This window comes from Chrysemys picta, chromosome 10 (assembly GCF_011386835.1).
Source record: "Chrysemys picta bellii isolate R12L10 chromosome 10, ASM1138683v2, whole genome shotgun sequence".
In the NCBI taxonomy this organism is placed as follows: domain Eukaryota; kingdom Metazoa; phylum Chordata; order Testudines; family Emydidae; genus Chrysemys; species Chrysemys picta.
Window position 1 is genome coordinate 5989420 of NC_088800.1, and position 19194 is coordinate 6008613.

General features: G+C 45.1%; 1 protein-coding gene across 4 annotated transcripts in view; it reads left to right on the top strand.

Annotated features, from left to right (window-relative positions):
• Window positions 1-19194, top strand: part of MEGF11 (multiple EGF like domains 11) — a 358447-nt gene that overhangs the window by 280958 nt on the left and 58295 nt on the right. For all 4 annotated transcript variants that reach the window (XM_042856570.2, XM_042856571.2, XM_065559191.1 and 1 more), the window contains exons 12-14: window positions 1736-1856; window positions 4171-4334; window positions 4755-4857. In XM_042856570.2, coding sequence (XP_042712504.2) covers window positions 1736-1856; window positions 4171-4334; window positions 4755-4857 — 388 coding nt within the window. The remainder of the gene's footprint in view (window positions 1-1735; window positions 1857-4170; window positions 4335-4754; window positions 4858-19194) is intronic.

The following is a 19194-nucleotide window of genomic DNA, read 5'->3' on the forward strand; positions in this document are numbered from 1 at the left end:
ATGTCCTGTGTGAAATGAGTTGGAAATCTCATTCAGGTTTCCCCATCACAACAAACTGATCTATAAGTGGCACTAATTGGCCACCTCATTGTCGCTCTCAGCAGAAAGACTGAATGCCTCTCTAACATCCAGATCAACTCCCGGTTCCCCCACATCAGTCTGGAGGCACATATGGCAGTGTGGGTGAAGAGAGCACTTCAGACACCCTGGCTGTCAAACCGACTTCTCTGTGCAGCCAAACGTTTTGGGGGGCCTTGTCTCTCTCTCTCTCTCTTTCTCCACTAAGATCTCCACTAAAGCCATCACCTTTTACAAACACAACATTCACTAAAAAATTAGACTATAGGATTTGCTTCTGGACAGGGCATATTTGTATGGTCTAGCTACCATCCCCTTAAAACAAGGATTCGCTGCACAGCAAAGGCTGAAAGTCTCTTACTTACAGTCTCTTACTGTACAATAGAAAGCTGGAAATTCTCTTAACCATTGTGGATTTGTAGTACTATAAAATCTGACCCTATTTCCTTTTGATGTCTTATTTGCTGCTTAGTGCTGTAATACGTAGTTTCCCCCAGTGAGGTGGTACTTTTTTAGAGCCTAAGCAAATTGACATTTTGTACATTTGTATCTGCTGATAAATGCATAGTCACATCAAAGGAGTGATGGTTCTTCTCCTGGGCATACACACATGAAATCTGCACCTTTGATCTTTAAGATGTGGGTGTCAGTGCAGTGCATGGTGGCTTTCTGTGACATATAACTGCATATTCTAATTGAATTCACTGAAGAAGAGCTTCAGTTTAAGAGCTTATTGTGACTTACACAACATTGCTGCACAAGGGAGTAGAAGACAGGGTATGTTTTCCCTGTACACTTCCGCGAGCTTCTCAGATCTTGGGTCTGGGCATACAGGACTAAGGGGATACTGCTCACCATTTTACTCCCTTGCTGCAGCAGGTGGAGAAGGTATGGACAAAGTCTTGGTTCCATCTCCCTACTTGTCGACCAGTACAACTGAGACAGCTCAGGGAACACTGTAATTTATTGCTAATGCACGCCAAATTACTAGAGCCCCTACCCTTGAGCTAGGCAGAAACAGGGGCCAGGCTGTCACCCATAGAGGTTTCTGAGTCACAATGCATCCATAGCTGCTTCCCCAGCAATTCAGGTTACGCATCACCCCTTGTTCAAGGCTCTGTCAAAAGTCACAGTCCAGCCCTAAACAAATTCATGCGCCAGCTAGGTTAGTGTATCAATATGAAGCTCTAATGCACTTCACTACTTAATTTTTCACGTCCATGATCTGTGGTGGATGCATACACATGAGCTCTGTTAGGCTTCGGCTACTGAAAAATCCTTTCTTTGGAGCATTTGTGTCGGCTCAGATGTGACCGAGCTCTGCAGAGCTTCAGACTCTGTGTTTTGTGATTACTGTTTTGTAAGCGATGTTTTGGTTAATGCACTAACATCTGTTCTAGGCAGTTTGTTTTTGGAACTTTCATGCCTCCTGTTGAATGGCTGCCAGAAACTTGTCCCTTTCCTCCAAGTCAATCAAACCACTAATTGCATCATAATCATAGGCCTCAGAGGTGACTGTTCAAGCACTGAAGACTAAGCTATCAAGTCTTAGTGTGCTGTGTACCTTGCTGAAAGTGAAAGCCTCCTTTATGTGCAGATGAGAATTTCCTGAAATCCATATTTTTCTGCCTGACACCCATTTTATTTTGGTTTGCAGGGAGATGATTGCTCCATTACTTGTGGGGCCAGAACCTATGGAGCCAACTGCTCATCAGTGTGTAACTGCAAAAATGATGGTGCATGTTCCCCCGTGGATGGCTTGTGTCTTTGCAAAGAAGGTAAACGTAATTCAGATGGAAGAGCTGGCTACTGGTTGCATTGGGTGCCGTAAATGTCGCTTTCCCTTTTAAGTTAAAACAATGCAACTGTATGTAAATTGTAATTGATTTGCAACTAAGCAGAATTGCGCCGTCAGCAGCTCCAGTGTGTTCCATTTGTAAATTATTAACTGTCTCCATGTGTTTCTGAAAGAGTCTGAAATGGCAGGGTTCACTACGGGCCAGATTGCATTTGACAATCTGCCCAGATGAAGGGGCGGTGTGGAGATGCACTGCCTCTCTAGCAGACCAGCGAACAAATTGTGATTCAGAGTCACAACTCCTCCTCCACTGCCCATTGCTCTAGGGGCAATTAGTTACCTCTTCGCGTCTTGTGTAGCAGCTCACTCCCCGGTGTGCACCTGGACTGCCTCTCTGGCTGGCAAATGGAAGGGAGCAGAGCTAGGGCCCCTCACACTCTCTGCCCCTTTCAGGGTGAGTAGCTCGTGCTCTCCCACAATCTGAGGCCTTCCTCCCTCCTCTTTTTCTGCTGTGTGGCCGAGCAAAAGCTGTGTCAGTCTAGCCCCGTGCTGTTACCCAGTTAACTTACTGCAAATATTGATTGAGTGAGGCTGGCTCCCATCTGGGTAACCGGAACCTCCCTCCATCCAGAGACCTCCACAACTGCAGCCCTAGTGCTTCCCCAAACACAGGCCCTGATGTGGCTAGCATTGCCACTGGGCCATCCTTCAGATACACACACTCAGGGCTGGCTCTAACTTTTTTGCCACCCCGCCGTCCCCCTCACCCCCCGCGAGAGCCGCCAAAATCCCCCCCCCAGCACCACGCAACCCGAAGCCCCCGCCCCCTTCCGAGCGCCACACCGCGCCAGACCCCGAGCCCCTGAGCACCACGCCGCCCGGAGTCCCCGCCCCCCCCCCGACCACCACGCCACCCGAAGCCCCGCCCCCCCGAGCACCACCCGAAGCCCCCACTCCCCCTCCGAGCACCACGCCACCTGAAGCCTCTGCTCTCCCTCCGAGCACCGCCCAAAGCCCCCGCCGCCCCTCTGAGCATCACGCCGCCCAAAGCGCCACCCCCCCAGCACCACGCCGCCCAAAGGCCCCCCTCCAAGCGCCGCGCCGCCGAATCCAAAAAAAATAAAAATAAAAAATCGAGCGCCACCCTGCCCCAAGGTGCCGCCCCAAGCACGTGCTTGGTCGGCTGGTGCCTGCCCTGCACACACCTCTCTGCAGACTGCGGCACCTCCTTCGTGGGGAGCTCTGGGGCTTTCGGCCTTCCTGACCCACAGTGCCTTCTCCAAGCTCTCTTTGGATTGTGCATCTTCTCACTGCCCCTGACAGGCAGCTGTGTCTGTATGGCCTCATATGGCAGGCTTGAGCCCTAAACCCGCACTGAAGCAAAGAATAATAAAGACTCGAAGAAGAGCTCTATGTAAGCTTGAAAGCTTGTCTCTCTCACCAACAGAAGTTGGTCCAGTAAAAGTTATTACCTCAGCCACCTTGTCTCTCATATCCTGGGACCAACATGGCTACAACAACGCTGCACACAATAATAAAAGCTGGCATTTCAAGCAGGAATTAATCAATCACTGTATAACTCCATTTCACTACAGTGCCTAAACCATGGTATTTCTGCTAAACTCCATTACATGTAGTGGCAGCGTATTGAATTCCGCTCGGTGTCTGGCAGTTAAGAGCTGAGGTGTGTGTGGGGGGTGTGTGTGTGTGTGTGTGTGTCTTTATATTAAAGAGCATTCCCACCAAAATAGAATGTAAAGAACCAGCAGTGTCATGTAACTGTTCTTCCGCTTATGTTGTATACCAGCTCTTCAGTATGCAAAAGGTCTTGGTTGTTCCAGATTCTCTCCCTGCCTCAGACCCTTAGCAGTGCTGGGGCCAGAGATCCCCCAGGTCTCCCCAGCTGGTGCAGCCAGCATAGCTGTCTCCTGTGTCTCCCCCACCCAACTCCTGGCCCTTCGGTGTCAGAACCAGCAGGCACACCTTAGCTCGAGGCTGCTCTAACATCTGCCAGGGCCAGCGAGAATCAGAAAGCTGCAATTTCTGTGCTCTTCCTCCCTGCCACCTCCACCCTATTGCACCTTACAGATCCTAGGTGCAACAGAGAATCTTGGCCATTCAGTCTGTGTGGAAAGTGCACATGATACAAGCTGTGCTTATTAACCTGCTGGCTGTAGAGAACAGTGTCATACTACAAATGGACGCCCCGTAGCTCTGCATTCATTTTTCTTTTTTCTAACAATGACAGTTGAGGAAACATCACCGAACATTGTTTCTGTTGCATGTCTCTTTAGGATGGCAGGGGGTTGACTGCTCCATTCCATGTCCAAGTGGAACTTGGGGTCTTAACTGTAACCAAACATGTTACTGTAACAACGGAGCAGCCTGCAATCCAGTGGATGGGTTTTGTCTTTGTTCGCCTGGATGGCAAGGAGAGTACTGTGATCAGGCATGCCCTGTAAGTATTAGTAGAGTACATTTGCATCTGTTTTCAGTAATATCCCCAGATGATGTGCATGGCACATATATATGATAGATCGATAGAACGCTTTTGTCATGGGCTCTAATGGAGGAATGAAGAAAGCAATCTGTAAATAACAGATCAAAGTTCTAAGTAGTCGGGTAGACTAGTTACATTTTGTACTACATGCTGTCAGAGCTATGATCATGTCGTCTGCGTTGTCTCTTGAACATTGTTTTGTGTTCTGAGTTTGGTTCTTTTTAGAAGTGGCAGGCATCATGTTTTTTTCGCCCGGACTGTCGCATGTTAATTTAAAAAAATGCAACTTAGCATTAAAATGGGCATGATAGATGATTGTGCACATTTAAGGACCAAAATCTGATTACTAAGGTGCTTTTAAATTTATGTTTTTGGAAGGATGGAACATATGGCCTTAATTGCAGTGAACACTGTGACTGTAGCCATGCAGACGGGTGTGATGCTGTCACTGGTTATTGCTGCTGTCTTGCCGGGTGGACAGGTAACATTACTAAGCTATTCTGTGTAATATGCACGGTTCTGATTCTTCTATCACCTCCTTAGCTCAATTGGCTGTATAATTTTAAACCAAATATACAGGCGAGAGATTATAAGAATACGCCGATCAGAAATGCTCATGATGATGGGATAGGCTAAATGGCTTTGATTAAATCTGTATTCATATTCATTGAAGAAGGCTTCAAATCCTTGAGCCAGGTATTACCCTTCTGTAAAAAGAATTCTTGGTCACGAAGAAGCTGTTTTGGAAACCTGCGAAGTTTTCCTCGTGCAGTTTTCTCTTCTATTGTCCTCTCCATAGGGAGACATTTGTGGCCTTGTGGAGCCTGGGACCTGCATATCAGGGAAAGCAGCTAGCAAACACAGGGATCCAGAAATGCATTACACTTGTTGCTTCTCCTATGGCAGCGTAGCTCCTATGGGAATCATATGGCCGCGAGCTGTCTCTTCTATATTTATACTTTACCCATTAACCACGCTGCCAAGAACAGTAGGTTTGGAGAGCAAGTTGATGCTGGCTCTGCAATCCATTCTCCTGATTGCATAGAAGGAGCAGAGAGAGGCTTTCCATAAGATCTCAGAGAGTGCTGGCCAGCCTTGGAGATCCCAAAACGCTGTCTGGCTCAAACTGAGAGTCTAGTGCTAAAGAGTCTGTGTGGCCATTGCTGGTCTTGGGTCCTTGAATATTGATGTGATTCTAAGAGGACAGCAACGAAAATAACCCACAGCTTACACAAAGCCCCTGCTCCGTTCGAAGCAGGGCAGCAGCAGCTGGAAAACCTATGAGACTTGCTTTTAAAAAATGGAAGTTTATCTTCGTGGCTTTGAATGCAAAGTCGCATCATTATCCCGGCTGCCCAAGGGTGGCAGTAGCAGTGGAGATGCAGTAACAATGCAGTTGCATTAACGGTAGCTTCTTTGGGGAACGCAGCTGCTTTCCTAAGAAATGTAAGATTTGGAGCAGGAGCGGCACTGGGTGGTCTGAGCTAAAAGCAGCCAGCACATTCAGGGTCCTGCAACCCAAGTCCTAATTAATGGCATAAGCCACTGCCCCCCTCATGCCGAGTGGACTTCTCAGCACAGCAGCTCAGGTTCCTAAGGAGAAAAGCAGACAAAGCCACGTGAAGTGTTTAACATTTGAAAACAACTTTTATAATTAAATAAGATGTAAAAATAAAAAGTGCAGTGCACTGTTTAAAAACTGGGCTGCTTTTTCAACAGCATACTGGACACGCATACTTTAAAACCGGCCTTCCCCAAGAAGATCTGTTTTATAAGGTCACTAACATACTCTGGGGTTTGCATTCCTCGCTCAGTATACCTACGTGAGAGTGGAGTAGAGGCGTTCAGCTGTCCTTGTGCCTCTCTGCCATCAGTACATCCATGCATCAGGCTGATCGTGTGTTATTGATGACTTTTCAATGAGTAATTAGAGCAGGGGTGGCCAACTTGTGGCTCCGGAGCCACATGCAGCTCTTCAGAAGTTAATACGCGGCTCCTTGTATAGGCCCCGACTCCGGGGCTGGAGCTACATGTGCCAACTTTCCAATGTGCCGGGGGGGTGCTCAGTGCTGACCCCCTGGCTCTGCCACAGGCCCTGCCCCCACTCCACCCCTTCCCACCCCCTCCCTGAGCCTGCCGTGCCCTCGCTCCTCCCACCCCCCCACCCCCAGCCTCCTGCAGACCACGGAACAGCTGATCAGGAGGTGCAGGGAGGGAGGGGGAGGCGCTGATCGGCAGGGTTGCCAGTGGGTGGGAGGTACTGGGAGCGGGGTTGGGGAGCTGATGTGGGGGCTGCTGACGTATTACTGTGGCTCTTTGGCAATGTACATTGGTAAATTCTGGCTCCTTCTCAGGCTTAGGTTGGCCACCCCCTGAATTAGAGGGTACCCCCTTCCGACAGTTTTTTTGGCCACCATTTCAAAAGAGATTAAATGATCTTATGAGAGTACAGTTAATCACAGAATTGGGTATAGTTTTGGAGGTAGGAAGGAGGAGAGTTTACTGTGTTCTAGGATATTTTTTTTGAACGCCTTTTTGCATGTAGCATTCCACAAAAAAGTGTTTCTTGTCCTCAACTGCTATTCTGTACCTCAGGCTGATATAGCCAAAAGGAAGATTTCCAATGAATGTTCTACCCTTCTCACAAACACAGGCACACTTGCAAATGTACCACACACGCAGGCGCAAGCCACTCTTGCTAAAAGTAAGGGTAATATCTACACTACCCCCCTTGTTTTTTCTTTCACTACTGGATAATATACATACTTGTTACCTTTCTAAGGCCTAACTGCACCCTGCACATTCTCCAGGCATGGAACGCCATTGACTTCAATAACTTCAGGATCACGTTCCAATTAGGGAAGAAAATATTAGGTTAGAATTTCAGCCCCGGTTGAAATTGACATCTAGATGGTAAAGTGATGGGTACATAAAAAATGCTGATAGACAGAGCCAACATGTATTTTGTCAATTCTGCTTTCAATGTTTTTCCATTTGGCTTCACACCAAATAAAAGGATAAATTCGACTCGTTTGTGTTTGAAAGTATGTAATTTCAGAGACTCGTCAGTTAGATAATTATATATTCACATTGGTGAGTATGTCATCAGAGAAGATTAATCTTATGGTCTGAAGTTGTTGTGAACTACTCTGTGATGTGTGCTTTACAAACACGATGGGATAAATAATTCAGGATAAAGTTTGTTCTTTCCGAGTTTGCTACTAATTAGACATGGCCTGTAAAAGATGAGGAAAGTTCAGGAACATCTGAAGATTTGTATTACCCACTCACACCAGGCAGAAAAATTCATGTGACTTTCCGATCCTAATGGCCACAAAACTTCATCTGAAATAGCATATTCTGTATGTTCATTCTACATGTGGGACTCCCATTGATGGCAGTGCTCTGTGCAAAGATCAAGGGGAAGATGCAGCCCATGTTCTTTAAAGTAGGTTTTCAAGATGTGACTGATATAAACCTTCAGAGAGAGATAAGATGATAGGAGCACACAGGAAAGACTGGGTAAGAAAACTCAGGGGGGGAAGCCTCATAAGGACTGAGTATACAAGGGTACTTATTAGTAGTCCCCCAACCCCCTGTTAGATTATGATGGCACCTATTGAGACTCAGTTGTACGATGCACGAGACAGTCTGTATCCTGCCGAGTATACAGCCTAGATTAAGACAAGATGCAATCAGTGGTTGTGATAGACAGCGGGGTGGAGGGAGTCAGAAGCATCAGCAATGGAATCACAAAGTTGCATAGACCAGCTGTGTGCATAAATAAGCAATTCACCATGTCAGCAACAAACTGTAAGTGCTCACTCTGGCCCAGATCCCACCTTCAGAGAGATGTACATTATCGTCAGTGGGAGTCCCCCACACAGGTTCAAAGGTAGATCTTGGACCCACTTAAACAGATGAGAGTTGAGACAATTTCTCCATGTCTTTATTACTGAAAATTAACCCCCAAAGGACACCTCGGCCTGATACACATAAATATCATGTTACTAGTAGCTTTGGCGATCTCTTGGAGGGCATCTGTGATTAAAAGAACAAGAAAAGTTGGCAAAGGGCTCTCAGATGGTAGAAGCCAAGTGAGACGTGTTCAACCTGGGCCAAAATCAGATCTCAGACATGTGCACATGCCGCTGAATTTTGTTCCACATGGAGGAAGTGGTAAATGTTTTAAGAAATAAGGTCTCAATCCTGCAGGGAATTGAGTGCCCATGGCCCTGAGTCAACACTGCATTTAAGCACTTGAGTAGTCTCATTGCAATTAAAGTAGAGCACGTGTTTGAGTTCATTGCTAGACAGGAGAGGCAGAGGGTTCAGCACTTGGCAGGACGGAGCCTGAAATGAGCAAACTCAGAGCTTTTTAAAGATTTGCAAAGGTCTCTCTTGTTCTAAGATCAACTGTGTATTTCAGCACCCATCACTTTGTATTTTCTTCCTCACGGTGCAGGAGGCCGTGTGCATCGGCCTTAGACCTGCCAACATGGTAGTCATTTGGAAGATGGTTTTTCCTTGCACGTTCAGGTTAAAATGAAAGCCCTCAAACATGGAGTGCTTTAATGTTAATTGTAGTGGGTTAATTTGGGACGTCATGCACATTGAGTTCCTGGTGAGATAGTAAACACTGTAGTGTGAGATAGTGAACGCTGGAGGATAAGTGCAGGCTGGAATATTTGCTGGTTTGCAGCAGAGTGCAAGCAATCAGGGCAGAGAGAATCAAGAGTCCCTAGATAACCTGGTGAAAGCCAGGGGCACTCAGGCATTGCGCTCTGGACATAAGTTCAGGCCAGGATCCTCTGGGGTTTTGTAACTAGAAATTAGAAATAATGGTCTCATTTGCCTTGGTGGCCCAGCCCAGGGTGAGCTTTGGTAGACATTATCCATGAAGTAGGCATAATGTCAGCTGCAGGTCCCAGGAAGTACAGCTACTTTGCCACCCTTATGAAAGGGAGGTGCTGCAGGAGCTCCTCTCTGAGCCCTGCCTGCTTGGCCCTCCCTTCCTTTGTTGTGGCTAGTGGTGTGAGCCAGGAATAGGCCTGGCACACAGAGAAGCTCAAGGGCTACAGTTGGGCCCAACTCTTGCGCAGGGGCACAAGAGTGGGGAAGCTTCTTGCATCTACCCCCTCCCTCATGCAGGAGATGAGCCCAGTCTGGCCCAATGAGCTTGGTGTTTGCAGCTCAGTTCTGCATGGACAATGACCTCATCACCGATACCAGCATCCAGTTGTCATTAATTGGCCACTTAGTTGGTAGTCTCAGTAGAAAGGCCAAGGGCTGAATTAGTCATGGACATGGATCTGTTCTCTCACCACTGCAGGGTGGCTCCTCTAAAGGAGTGCCGATTTGTTAACCAGAAACTGTTCACGAAACTGGGTCGGTTTTGACAAATCTCGACTCAAAAAAAATTATGGAAAAAAATTGAAATGGTTCCATTTTGACATTTTTTGAATTGGAAAATTTTGGGGTTTTAAGTCAAAATGATTTTTCTTTTTGAAATGTCAGTAAATTTAGACTAACAGGGAGAGAAAAAAGGGTTGAAATCCAATCAAAACATTTTGATGGACGCAAACTGAAAATATTTGTGAGGTTTGCGAAAATTTCTGAGAGTTCAACTTTTCATCGTGATTCGGGATGGGAACAATTTTCAAATCTTGAAAATTTCTCCCAGGATGGGAAAAACACTCCGTGCCAGGACAGAGGGACATTGGCAGGACTGTGTGTGGAACCATGCACTGCCAGAGCTGCGCTGCATCTCCAAGATCGACATTGCAGCACCTTTCACAATTGCACACCACGCTCACACACACACACACACACACACACACACACACACACACACACACACACACACTTAAACAAAGCCATCAGTCTGTGCTGACACACACAACGTGTCTAATTCCTCTCTGCTCTGACTCGGAATGTTCTGCCAAACCCTTCGAGTTAATGGTGATGGTGTACATTTTGCTATTCTTTTTGATATTGCAGTGGGATTAAATAAGATAGTGGGAAATTTTCAGATCCTTTTAAAGTTAAGGTCGGCACAATCCTGTTTAGCTGAATTCCTTGAATCTGAAATGCTCTAATCTGAATCCTGATTGTCTTCTTTTCCGTCTCTCTGATTTTTATAGAATGCCAATAATATCTAGACTCTCCCAATGCGAATAGTTTAGTTTAGCCAGTAACTCCTCTGATTATCCAAATGCTTTTGATGTCCCCAAAACATGCAGAATAAATGGGGTTGTACTGTAAATATAAAATGGAAAATACTCAACAGTGTGGCTAATTATAAACTCCACTGGGAAGAATCAGCAGGTTTTTTAATACACGGTCCCATGATTGTTTACCTTTAATTAATCAGGACTGCAAACACAGTCCGGGATATGATTGTGCTTTTGAGAAAAAGGTATCCCAGTATTTCACTGATGCTTTTAAACAATTCAGTTTGTTCGTGTTTCACAAGTTTAAGTTGCATCTCTGACATAACAAATACAAAGTCACAATATGAATTTACTGTCATCCATAATCTTAATCACTTTCATAAATCGCTAGCCATATAAAGCCTGATTGTCTCTTATTACATCCAGAAATATGGTACAGTGGGTGTGGTAGTCTAAAATTGTAGGGATTTCCTCATGTGGTTGTATAAGTGAGCTAATGGGGTCAGGAAATGTAGGCTGGTCACAGATAAGGTTAGCTTTGAGGCATGAGACTTTACCTTGGAGAGAATTTGCAGGCTGCAAGCGACATCTGCACTGTCACTCAAACACAGAAACATGTTTCTTCTCTCCTGTGGACACATTAATTCAGTAAAACTGATAAGCCTTTTACTCAAGGGAAGGCCTTTTTGAATTTTAAAGAAACAGTGTCCACTTTGACAGTAAGCTCTGAGGTATTTTTAACTTCTCTCTATTTGGGCTCTTTGTGAAAAGATGATACACTTTGCAAGGAAGGAGGAAAGAGAGAGACTTTCCATTAAAAAAATATAAAATGCCATAAAAATGAATGTTTATATTAACATGATCCTTCCCCATTTATTGCAATATTTGGTTTATACACCTCTACCCCGATATAATGCTGTCCTCAGGAACCAAAAAATCTTACCGCGTTATAGGCGAAACCGCATTATATCGAAATTGCTTTGATCCACCAGAGTGCGCAGCCCCGTCCCCCCGGAGCACTGCTTTACCACGTTAAATCTGAATTCGTGTTATATGGGGTCGCGTTATATCAAGGTAGCGGTGTAATAATAATTCTGTTGTCATCAATGGAGATTCTCCAGGTTTACCCTTCCATAACTGAGGATAGACTCTGGCCCTATGCATTTAAAACCAGGAGAAAATCTATAAGTTGTGCATTTTAAAGTAACTACAATAGGGTTTTAAGTAGTTGGATACTAATTATTTCAGGCACACTTAAAGCTACTCCTTTACCGTGGTTACTAGTTCTCTGCAATATTGCTTCACTCAGTATTCGCAGAGAGGAAAGCGTAGCAAAGCTTGCGACAAAACCGCGTGATATGCCACATCGACCATTAATTAAAAACTTGTTTAATCTACCACATAGTCGTCTGCCCTCAGAGCACCCATTGTGGGTAAGTTTACCAGGTGAGGGATTTACGATAGAGACCGTGTGGAGAGCTTCATGATCCGTAGAGAAACTGACAAATAATTATCTTGTCTCGGACCCCAATCAACATCAACCCGGGTTTGGTTAACCGCGAAGGCAATGGAGCCCCCGGAATCGGTTTCATACTGGATATGGAATTTGTGCTGCAGCAGAATTTCAGTGGCGTTTGAGACAGGCTACTATGTTGGTGTGGGCAGCCACAAACAATGGCACATATTGTTGAGGACTGCAAACTAACTCCACTTCCTGGAAGTCTTCATGCCTTGAACATCGTTGATAAGATCTCTGTGGCTTGGCTTGACCGGATTGCATATGCCAAATAAATAAACAGTAGGTTGATACACAGCACTTCAAAGTGCATTATGTTGTGATACAAATAAGCCTTTTTCTTTTAATCAGACTGTTTCACACTTTCTTGGTTTGTGATACTAAGCATAAAATATTAGAATGAAGCAACAGCAAATTCCTATTAAACATGCAATTTCTAGATGTCTAATACCATTTTACAAGCCATATTTTAAACTTTATCATTCTTGGCAGTCTTATCCCAGATTTTTAAATTAATAATTTATTTTTGTGATTATTCTGTATCCTTATATTAGATTTAAACAGATGGGAAAACTAGACATTTCAGGAGTCATTTCATTCTCTCTCTCCTCTGGATGGTGCCTTTCAAATGTAAAAATCATTTCCATCTGAAAAGGTATGTGGTTACTCTCTGGGTTTCCACAAGTGCCCTTCAGTCTATAAATGTAACATAAGCCTATTAGAAATTAGCTTTAATTTTTCATTGACTTAATTTCAAGTGAGTTGATAAGATTTTAATGTCATTCTGTGCTTAAACATTCTCTCTTTGATGGGATCCTTTAAGTATGGTTCCTGCTGATATAAGGCAAATTTTCAAAAATATAAATTATGAAGTTATATCAAAGACTTCATTGATGTCCCACTATTAATTATGGCAGTGGCATTCCTTGACCGATATCTAGGGGGCCCCAGAGTCTCATCTAAAGCAGACTTAGTTGTGTTTGTCTTAAGCCAAATCTGAACCAAATTTAGGGCACAGTCCAGTGTTGATACCTCGGTGAGAGCAGGATCCGAGTACAATGAGACGACACTTGTGCTTAAAGGTAAGCTGTGCAGGATCAGGGCCATAAATAGGGAAAGTATGAACATAATTTAGTACAATTTTAATTCCTTTTGGTTTTCATACATAGTCAGATTCTTATCTGGTGTAAGTAGATGTAGCTCCATTGGTTTCATTGGAGCTATGCTGACTTAACCCAGCCGAAGGTTTGGTCCAAAAAGTTTAACTTGGCGCTAGATATATGCAGCTATTTTCACTTAACAAACACGAATGTATGTTAAATAAAAGTTTGAATACCTGTACGGTAAATTATTCTGTAAGTAGATCTGGGTGAATAATAGTGCAAATAAGTTATGAACTGTATAGTGCCTTAAATACTGAATGTCAGAGCGCTGTGTTTTGGAAGGAAGGAAGAAATAAATAAAAACAATTTGAAAAACAACTAGTAGGCTGAACATTTTCATGTACATTTTCGATGAAGAACTTTGGGGGGAAAAAAGAGAAAAGATTGAAATTCACTAAACATTATTCAGTATAAATCATTTCCCCAGCTCTACTAGTAGACTAAGTTCCTGCCAACGATCTTCCCAGCTCATGAGTTATTGTAGGGATTAATCAATAAAAGGACTGGACAACAGTTTAAATTGCTACCTTTAAAAAGCCCCTCCCTTGCCAGCAGATGGATAGCTTGGTTCTGCCCCATTTCATTCCTGCTGCTCCCTGGCCAGAAGTCATGTCAAGAGTATGGGGTGAGGTATAACGGAAAGGTGCTAAAAGGAATGGGCTGAAATTGACTCCCCCCAGAACCCTTCTCCCTTCATCATCCTTTCTCCCTGGTGGCCATAATCTCTCCCTCCTCCCTAGTGAGCCCCAGAGGGTATCTCATAATCCTGGAAACTGGCCAATCCTTAAGGCAGAAAGAAAACCTTAAGTTTTTATTGTACAAATTCCCAGGTTTCCATGCTTTATATCTGAACTGTTCTATAGATAATTGAAAATGGTGGTAGGAGTGGCACTCCATAGAGGTGCAGTAGGCTGTAAATGTATTACAATCAGAAAAACACTTACAGTAATGGGTGTTTATATCCCCCATGCATTGATGAGAGAAAAGACAATTTAATCTTTCACTGGCTGCTGGAGCAAACCTTGTACTTCATCATTTAGGGCCAGGCTATGGAACCATTGCTCTGACTGGTGAGATGTAACTCACATGAGTATCGGTTCCACAACTTAATGCTTAGGATGGCTTCTTGGCTAGAATTGCACTCTGAAGACTACAAAGAATGTTTTGGCTGTCTCCTCTGTAGAATAATTTCGCTGTGTAAAAACAAAAATCGCTTCTACTTTGCAGACTTCACAAATGGTTATCAATTGCTAGTGTTTTCCTTTCCCTTTAAGGGAGATCCCGTTTTATTTGTTTCTATCTCCTGCTCTTCACAAACAGAATTTTCTGGTTCTCCGGCGTTCCAGGAGCTGAACGATTTTGTCCTTTTGAATTTTACTCTGGTGTTCCTGATTGGATCTGAATCAGCCACTCAAGGCAAGTCTAGAAACTGGAATAAACAGAGAGATGTGGGGAAAAAAGGAAAGCATCAAGAATTCTTTACGCCATTCTGTTTGTGCTACCCATAATCCCTTCTGAATGAATGGTAAAGCGCTAATCAGACACAGTTCGGTCTAGTGTTCTTATTGAATTTTCCTTTACCTAATGCAGACGGAAGCAGCAACATATTCAGTACGTAGCAAAGCATGCCGATCCAGTCTGTAATACAAAACAGATTTAAGCAGATGTTATAGATAAAACAAGAGTATAGCCGTATTAAATGAACAATGGGAGGAGAAGAGGGAAGGATAAGGAGATTATTATAGATTTTCTGAGACATTTGCTTTGATTGTTATGTATCAGAAAATTAGCATTCCCAGCTTTTGGTGAAACCCTTTTCTGTTCTGATCTTGATGGCATCTCCTTGTTAATTAAACACGTTGGGCTAATTGCACTCTGACTTCCTTTTGCTGTCCCACTGAAGTCAAGGGGATGGCAAAAAAGCATAACTCAGTCATGGCAGAACTTCACACGCCAGGCTATCTACCTTTGCGTAGGTGCCTGGTTCTACAGTGAGGGGCAAACACTGGCACCTAGACACTAAGGCCCAGAGTTTTAAATGTATGCGGGTATTGATCTGCTCAGCCTTGTAACATCCAGCTGATTTAGAAGCCTAAGTCTCATTTCCAAAAGCAACTTGAAAGTCAGTGGGCTGTAGGCTTCTAAATCAGTTGGGTGTTGCAACAGTGAGCGGAGAAACGCCTAGATCCCTTTAAAGATCTGGGCCTAAGGGCCTGTTTCAAAGCCCACTGAAGTCAGTAGGAGAGTTCCGGTTCAGTGGGCTTCATGGGGTGAGGACTTAGACTGGGTATTTGGGTGTCTGAGTGCCCAAGACAGCTCCCTGGTGTGAAACTGGGTGCCAGCTATTGGGGCACATGGCTGCTTCCTAAGCATGGTGCAGCAAGCAGGTTGCCCCACATGATAAAGGCGGGCAGGACTGTGTTTTGTGAAAACACATTTCCCACTGGAGCTAAAGCCGCACAAGGCACTATCTGGCTCTAAGTCAGCAAATAAATACATGTCTAAAGCAGTCTTTCAGCCTGTGGTCATTAGGAGATCTACCCGTTTTTTAAAGTGGATATTATTATGGTTTCAAGGTGTCCACAAACTAGCATTAAGAATTTTACTGATGGAGATAAAGGTCAGCTGGCAACCCAGAAAATCAGGCGTGAAACACCAAGCTTCAGGCTTCCACTGTATTTCCTGCACAAATTTGATGCCTGTTTGTTCATAGAAAAGCAGTTCTTTCCAAAGCTATTTAAATGCCAAGGATAAGAGATTATTATGACATCATATCATACTGAGAGACAGGTGGAAGAGAGTGAAATGTTTGTGTTGGATCCAAAATGTCTATGGAAATCACGCCTGTCATTGCTAATTCACATTACATCTGTCTTTGGATTGTGATTATTGAGAAAAAGTTGAAGACCTCATTCAGAGAAATAATTACAGTTGTACATCAATAGATATATAGTTAAAGTACATAGGAAAAAACCTACTTCCTATAATTTATCATCCCCGGAAAATAATTACTCTGTGTAGTGCATGGATCGTGCTGCAGAAGCTAATGTCAAGTATAGATTGGCCCAAAACAGGACACTGGCTCTCATGTATTCAGTCACTTTTTTCTCCCCTCTTTTGTTCTTCTGGAGGCAAGTTAGAAAAACAACAGCAGGCTTCTTTAAGAGCAAAAGATACAACCACTGAGCATGAGCAATCTGGAGTGAGGGACCCCGGTACCAACCTCCCGGTACCATTCACCGGCACCGAGACACTGGTCTCTGGCACCAGATGAGCAGCACTGCTCCCCGGTGCTGTACCGCTCGGCACCACCGTGGATGTCTAGGTCCAGGTCATCAGACTCAGAGGCTGACTCCTGCTATTCGAGGCGCAGCCGGTACCGTTTGGACAGGCGCAGGCAGTACGCTAGTATGGCGCCGTGGCAGCCACCAGCACAATGGTCCTTTTGGACCTCGTGGGCCTACCACCAGGCCCATGGCTCTTTCTCCAGGGGCCCGCAGTCGGTGGCCTCTGAGGGAGGCGCGCCCCCACCAGCCAGGAACTGTCCTCCTCCTTGGGGTTCCGAGACCACGTCGGCTCGTGGCACTCTGCAAGATCCAGCTTCTGCACCTGTGCCCGGCACCGAGACTGCAGTCGACAGCGAGAGCCATGGGGCTGATCGGGACGACAACAGGCAGCTGGAAGGCTAGGAGGGCACGATGCCGCCTCTGGCTTCGTCGACTTCATCACCTGACAAAGCAGTGACAGGATTTTCTGTCTCTGGATCGCCTCCCCATCGATAGCAGGGCTCATCAGGACTGGCTACACAGGATCACCCACAATATGGAGTTGCAGGCGGAAGAGGTGGTTGAGCCTGAGGACCCCATGGTTGACACAGGCACCAGCGGTGCGTTCCACAAGGGCACAGGCCTCCTCGGCGGCGTTCCTAGCCCGGGTCCCAATTCAAGAAATCCGCTGGGTGGCAACGTTGTCCTTGGTTCATACGTTCACCTCTCATTACACCATTACCCAGCACACCAGAGACGATTGCAGCATTCGGCAGAGTGGTGCTCCATAACTCCGACCCCACCGCGTAGGTAAGGAGTCACCTATTCAGAATCGATAGGAGCAAGTACTCAACGACGAAAAAACCGGTTACTTACCTTCTCGTAACTGTTGTTCGTCGAGATGTGTTGCTCATTATCCCCCCGCCTCCCCGCTCTTGGAGTAACCAGCAAGAAGGAACTGAGGCGGTGCCGGATCAGCAGGGTCATATATTCACTGCCATGGAGGCACCACTCCAGGGGGCTCCACAGCCAACCCGACGGCTGCTGCTAGGGGAAAAACTTTCTGACAACTGTGCATGCAGCAAGCACACCTAATTGGAATGGATAATAAGCAACACATCTCGAAGAACTACAGTTACGAGAAGGTGCATAACCATTTTTTCTTTTTCAGGAGCACGAATCCCAGCTTTTCAGTGAATGTTCCTTTCCCAGAGGAAGCCTTGGCACCAGAGGGTTAATGCAGAACTAGTGCCGTCAAAGGCACTAACCGTTCCCTTTTTGAGACCTGTGTTCAAATCCTCCCAATTGCAGAGAGTGAGATTATCTCATTGCATGGCCTAAAGAGTATGTTCCCCATCTCACCCATGCCTGGGCTCAAGATGGGCCAAACGCTGATGAAATGCAGATCAGCAGGTGTTTTGCCAGGCAGAATTAAGGTGCCCTGACGGAACCCTGGGGGGAGACTGCGTAGCACATAACCACCCTGGTGCTCCTTCATATGAGGGTGGTCACGCTTGCCTTTTGTGCTAAGAATAAATTCTGCCCTTTTAAAATAATAACAACTAAAAATCAGCATTTCACACGCTTGGTTCCATGTCTGTTGAGAGAGGTTTGTTTATTGGGTGTAAATGACTATGCCAGGCTCTCTGTACCACTCAGGCCATGTGGTGTATGCGTTTGAATATCTGGGTTGGAAGGGACCTCAGGAGGTCATCTAGTCCAACCCCCTGCTCAAACCAGGCCCAATCCCCAGACAGATTTTTGCCCCAGATCCCTAAATGGCCCCCTTAAGGATTGAACTCACAACCCTGGGTTTAACAGGCCAATGCTCAAACCACTGAGCTATCCCTTCCCACTGGGAAAGTGGCTATACAAGACCACAAATCCAATCAGCCAGCTCAAATGCCAATCATGGCAACAGGCGTTGGAATCATTGACTATGCAGATCCAGTGACCCTAAACACTCCCATACCTCAATGGCATAGAGGGGATAGTGGCCAGTACTCCATTTTGCAAGCTGGCTTAAGGACTGGGATCAAGAATCTTGCGTTGGCCCCCAGCACCTGCATCTTTTGCTCACATACAGCCGATGACTCTGGCTTTATGTGAGTGACCATGAATTTCACTCACTATCTATCCCCAAATCATTGTTTGAAAAGCTCTTGGTGTGCTACCAGGGAAGCGTGATTTTATTCTCACATCAGCAATTGCAACAAGAAGCTGGTACAGTAAGTCATTTCCTAGCATTCAGGAAATGGGGTTCATGAGTGGAACTGCCTCCTGCAGCTTTGAGAATGTATTCTTATGGTAGTTGTCTTCCTAATTTGTGCATAACACATGTGAAATGAGGCATTTGTTCATAAATCACGAACCTTTGGTTGCAAGTTGAAATGATGCTGAAATGTGTGGAATTCAGCGTTTTTTTTTTATATTTCTGGGAATTACATATTGAACACTAATTGCTTATCAAAAACGTTCATCTGCAAATTTCTAAGTAAAGATTAAAGTTTTACATTAAGGAAGCTTCATGCTCCAGTAACTCTGATTGTGAAGTAGCTCGGCGTGATATACTCAACCTTACTATATTGTCAAATTAGGGAAGTGTAAACTAAGGTGCTTCTTCAGCAAAATTCCATACAATGCACATGCCCAGGTTCAAATTTAACTGCTTGTTTTCACTTGCAATGCGAGGTGGGTATT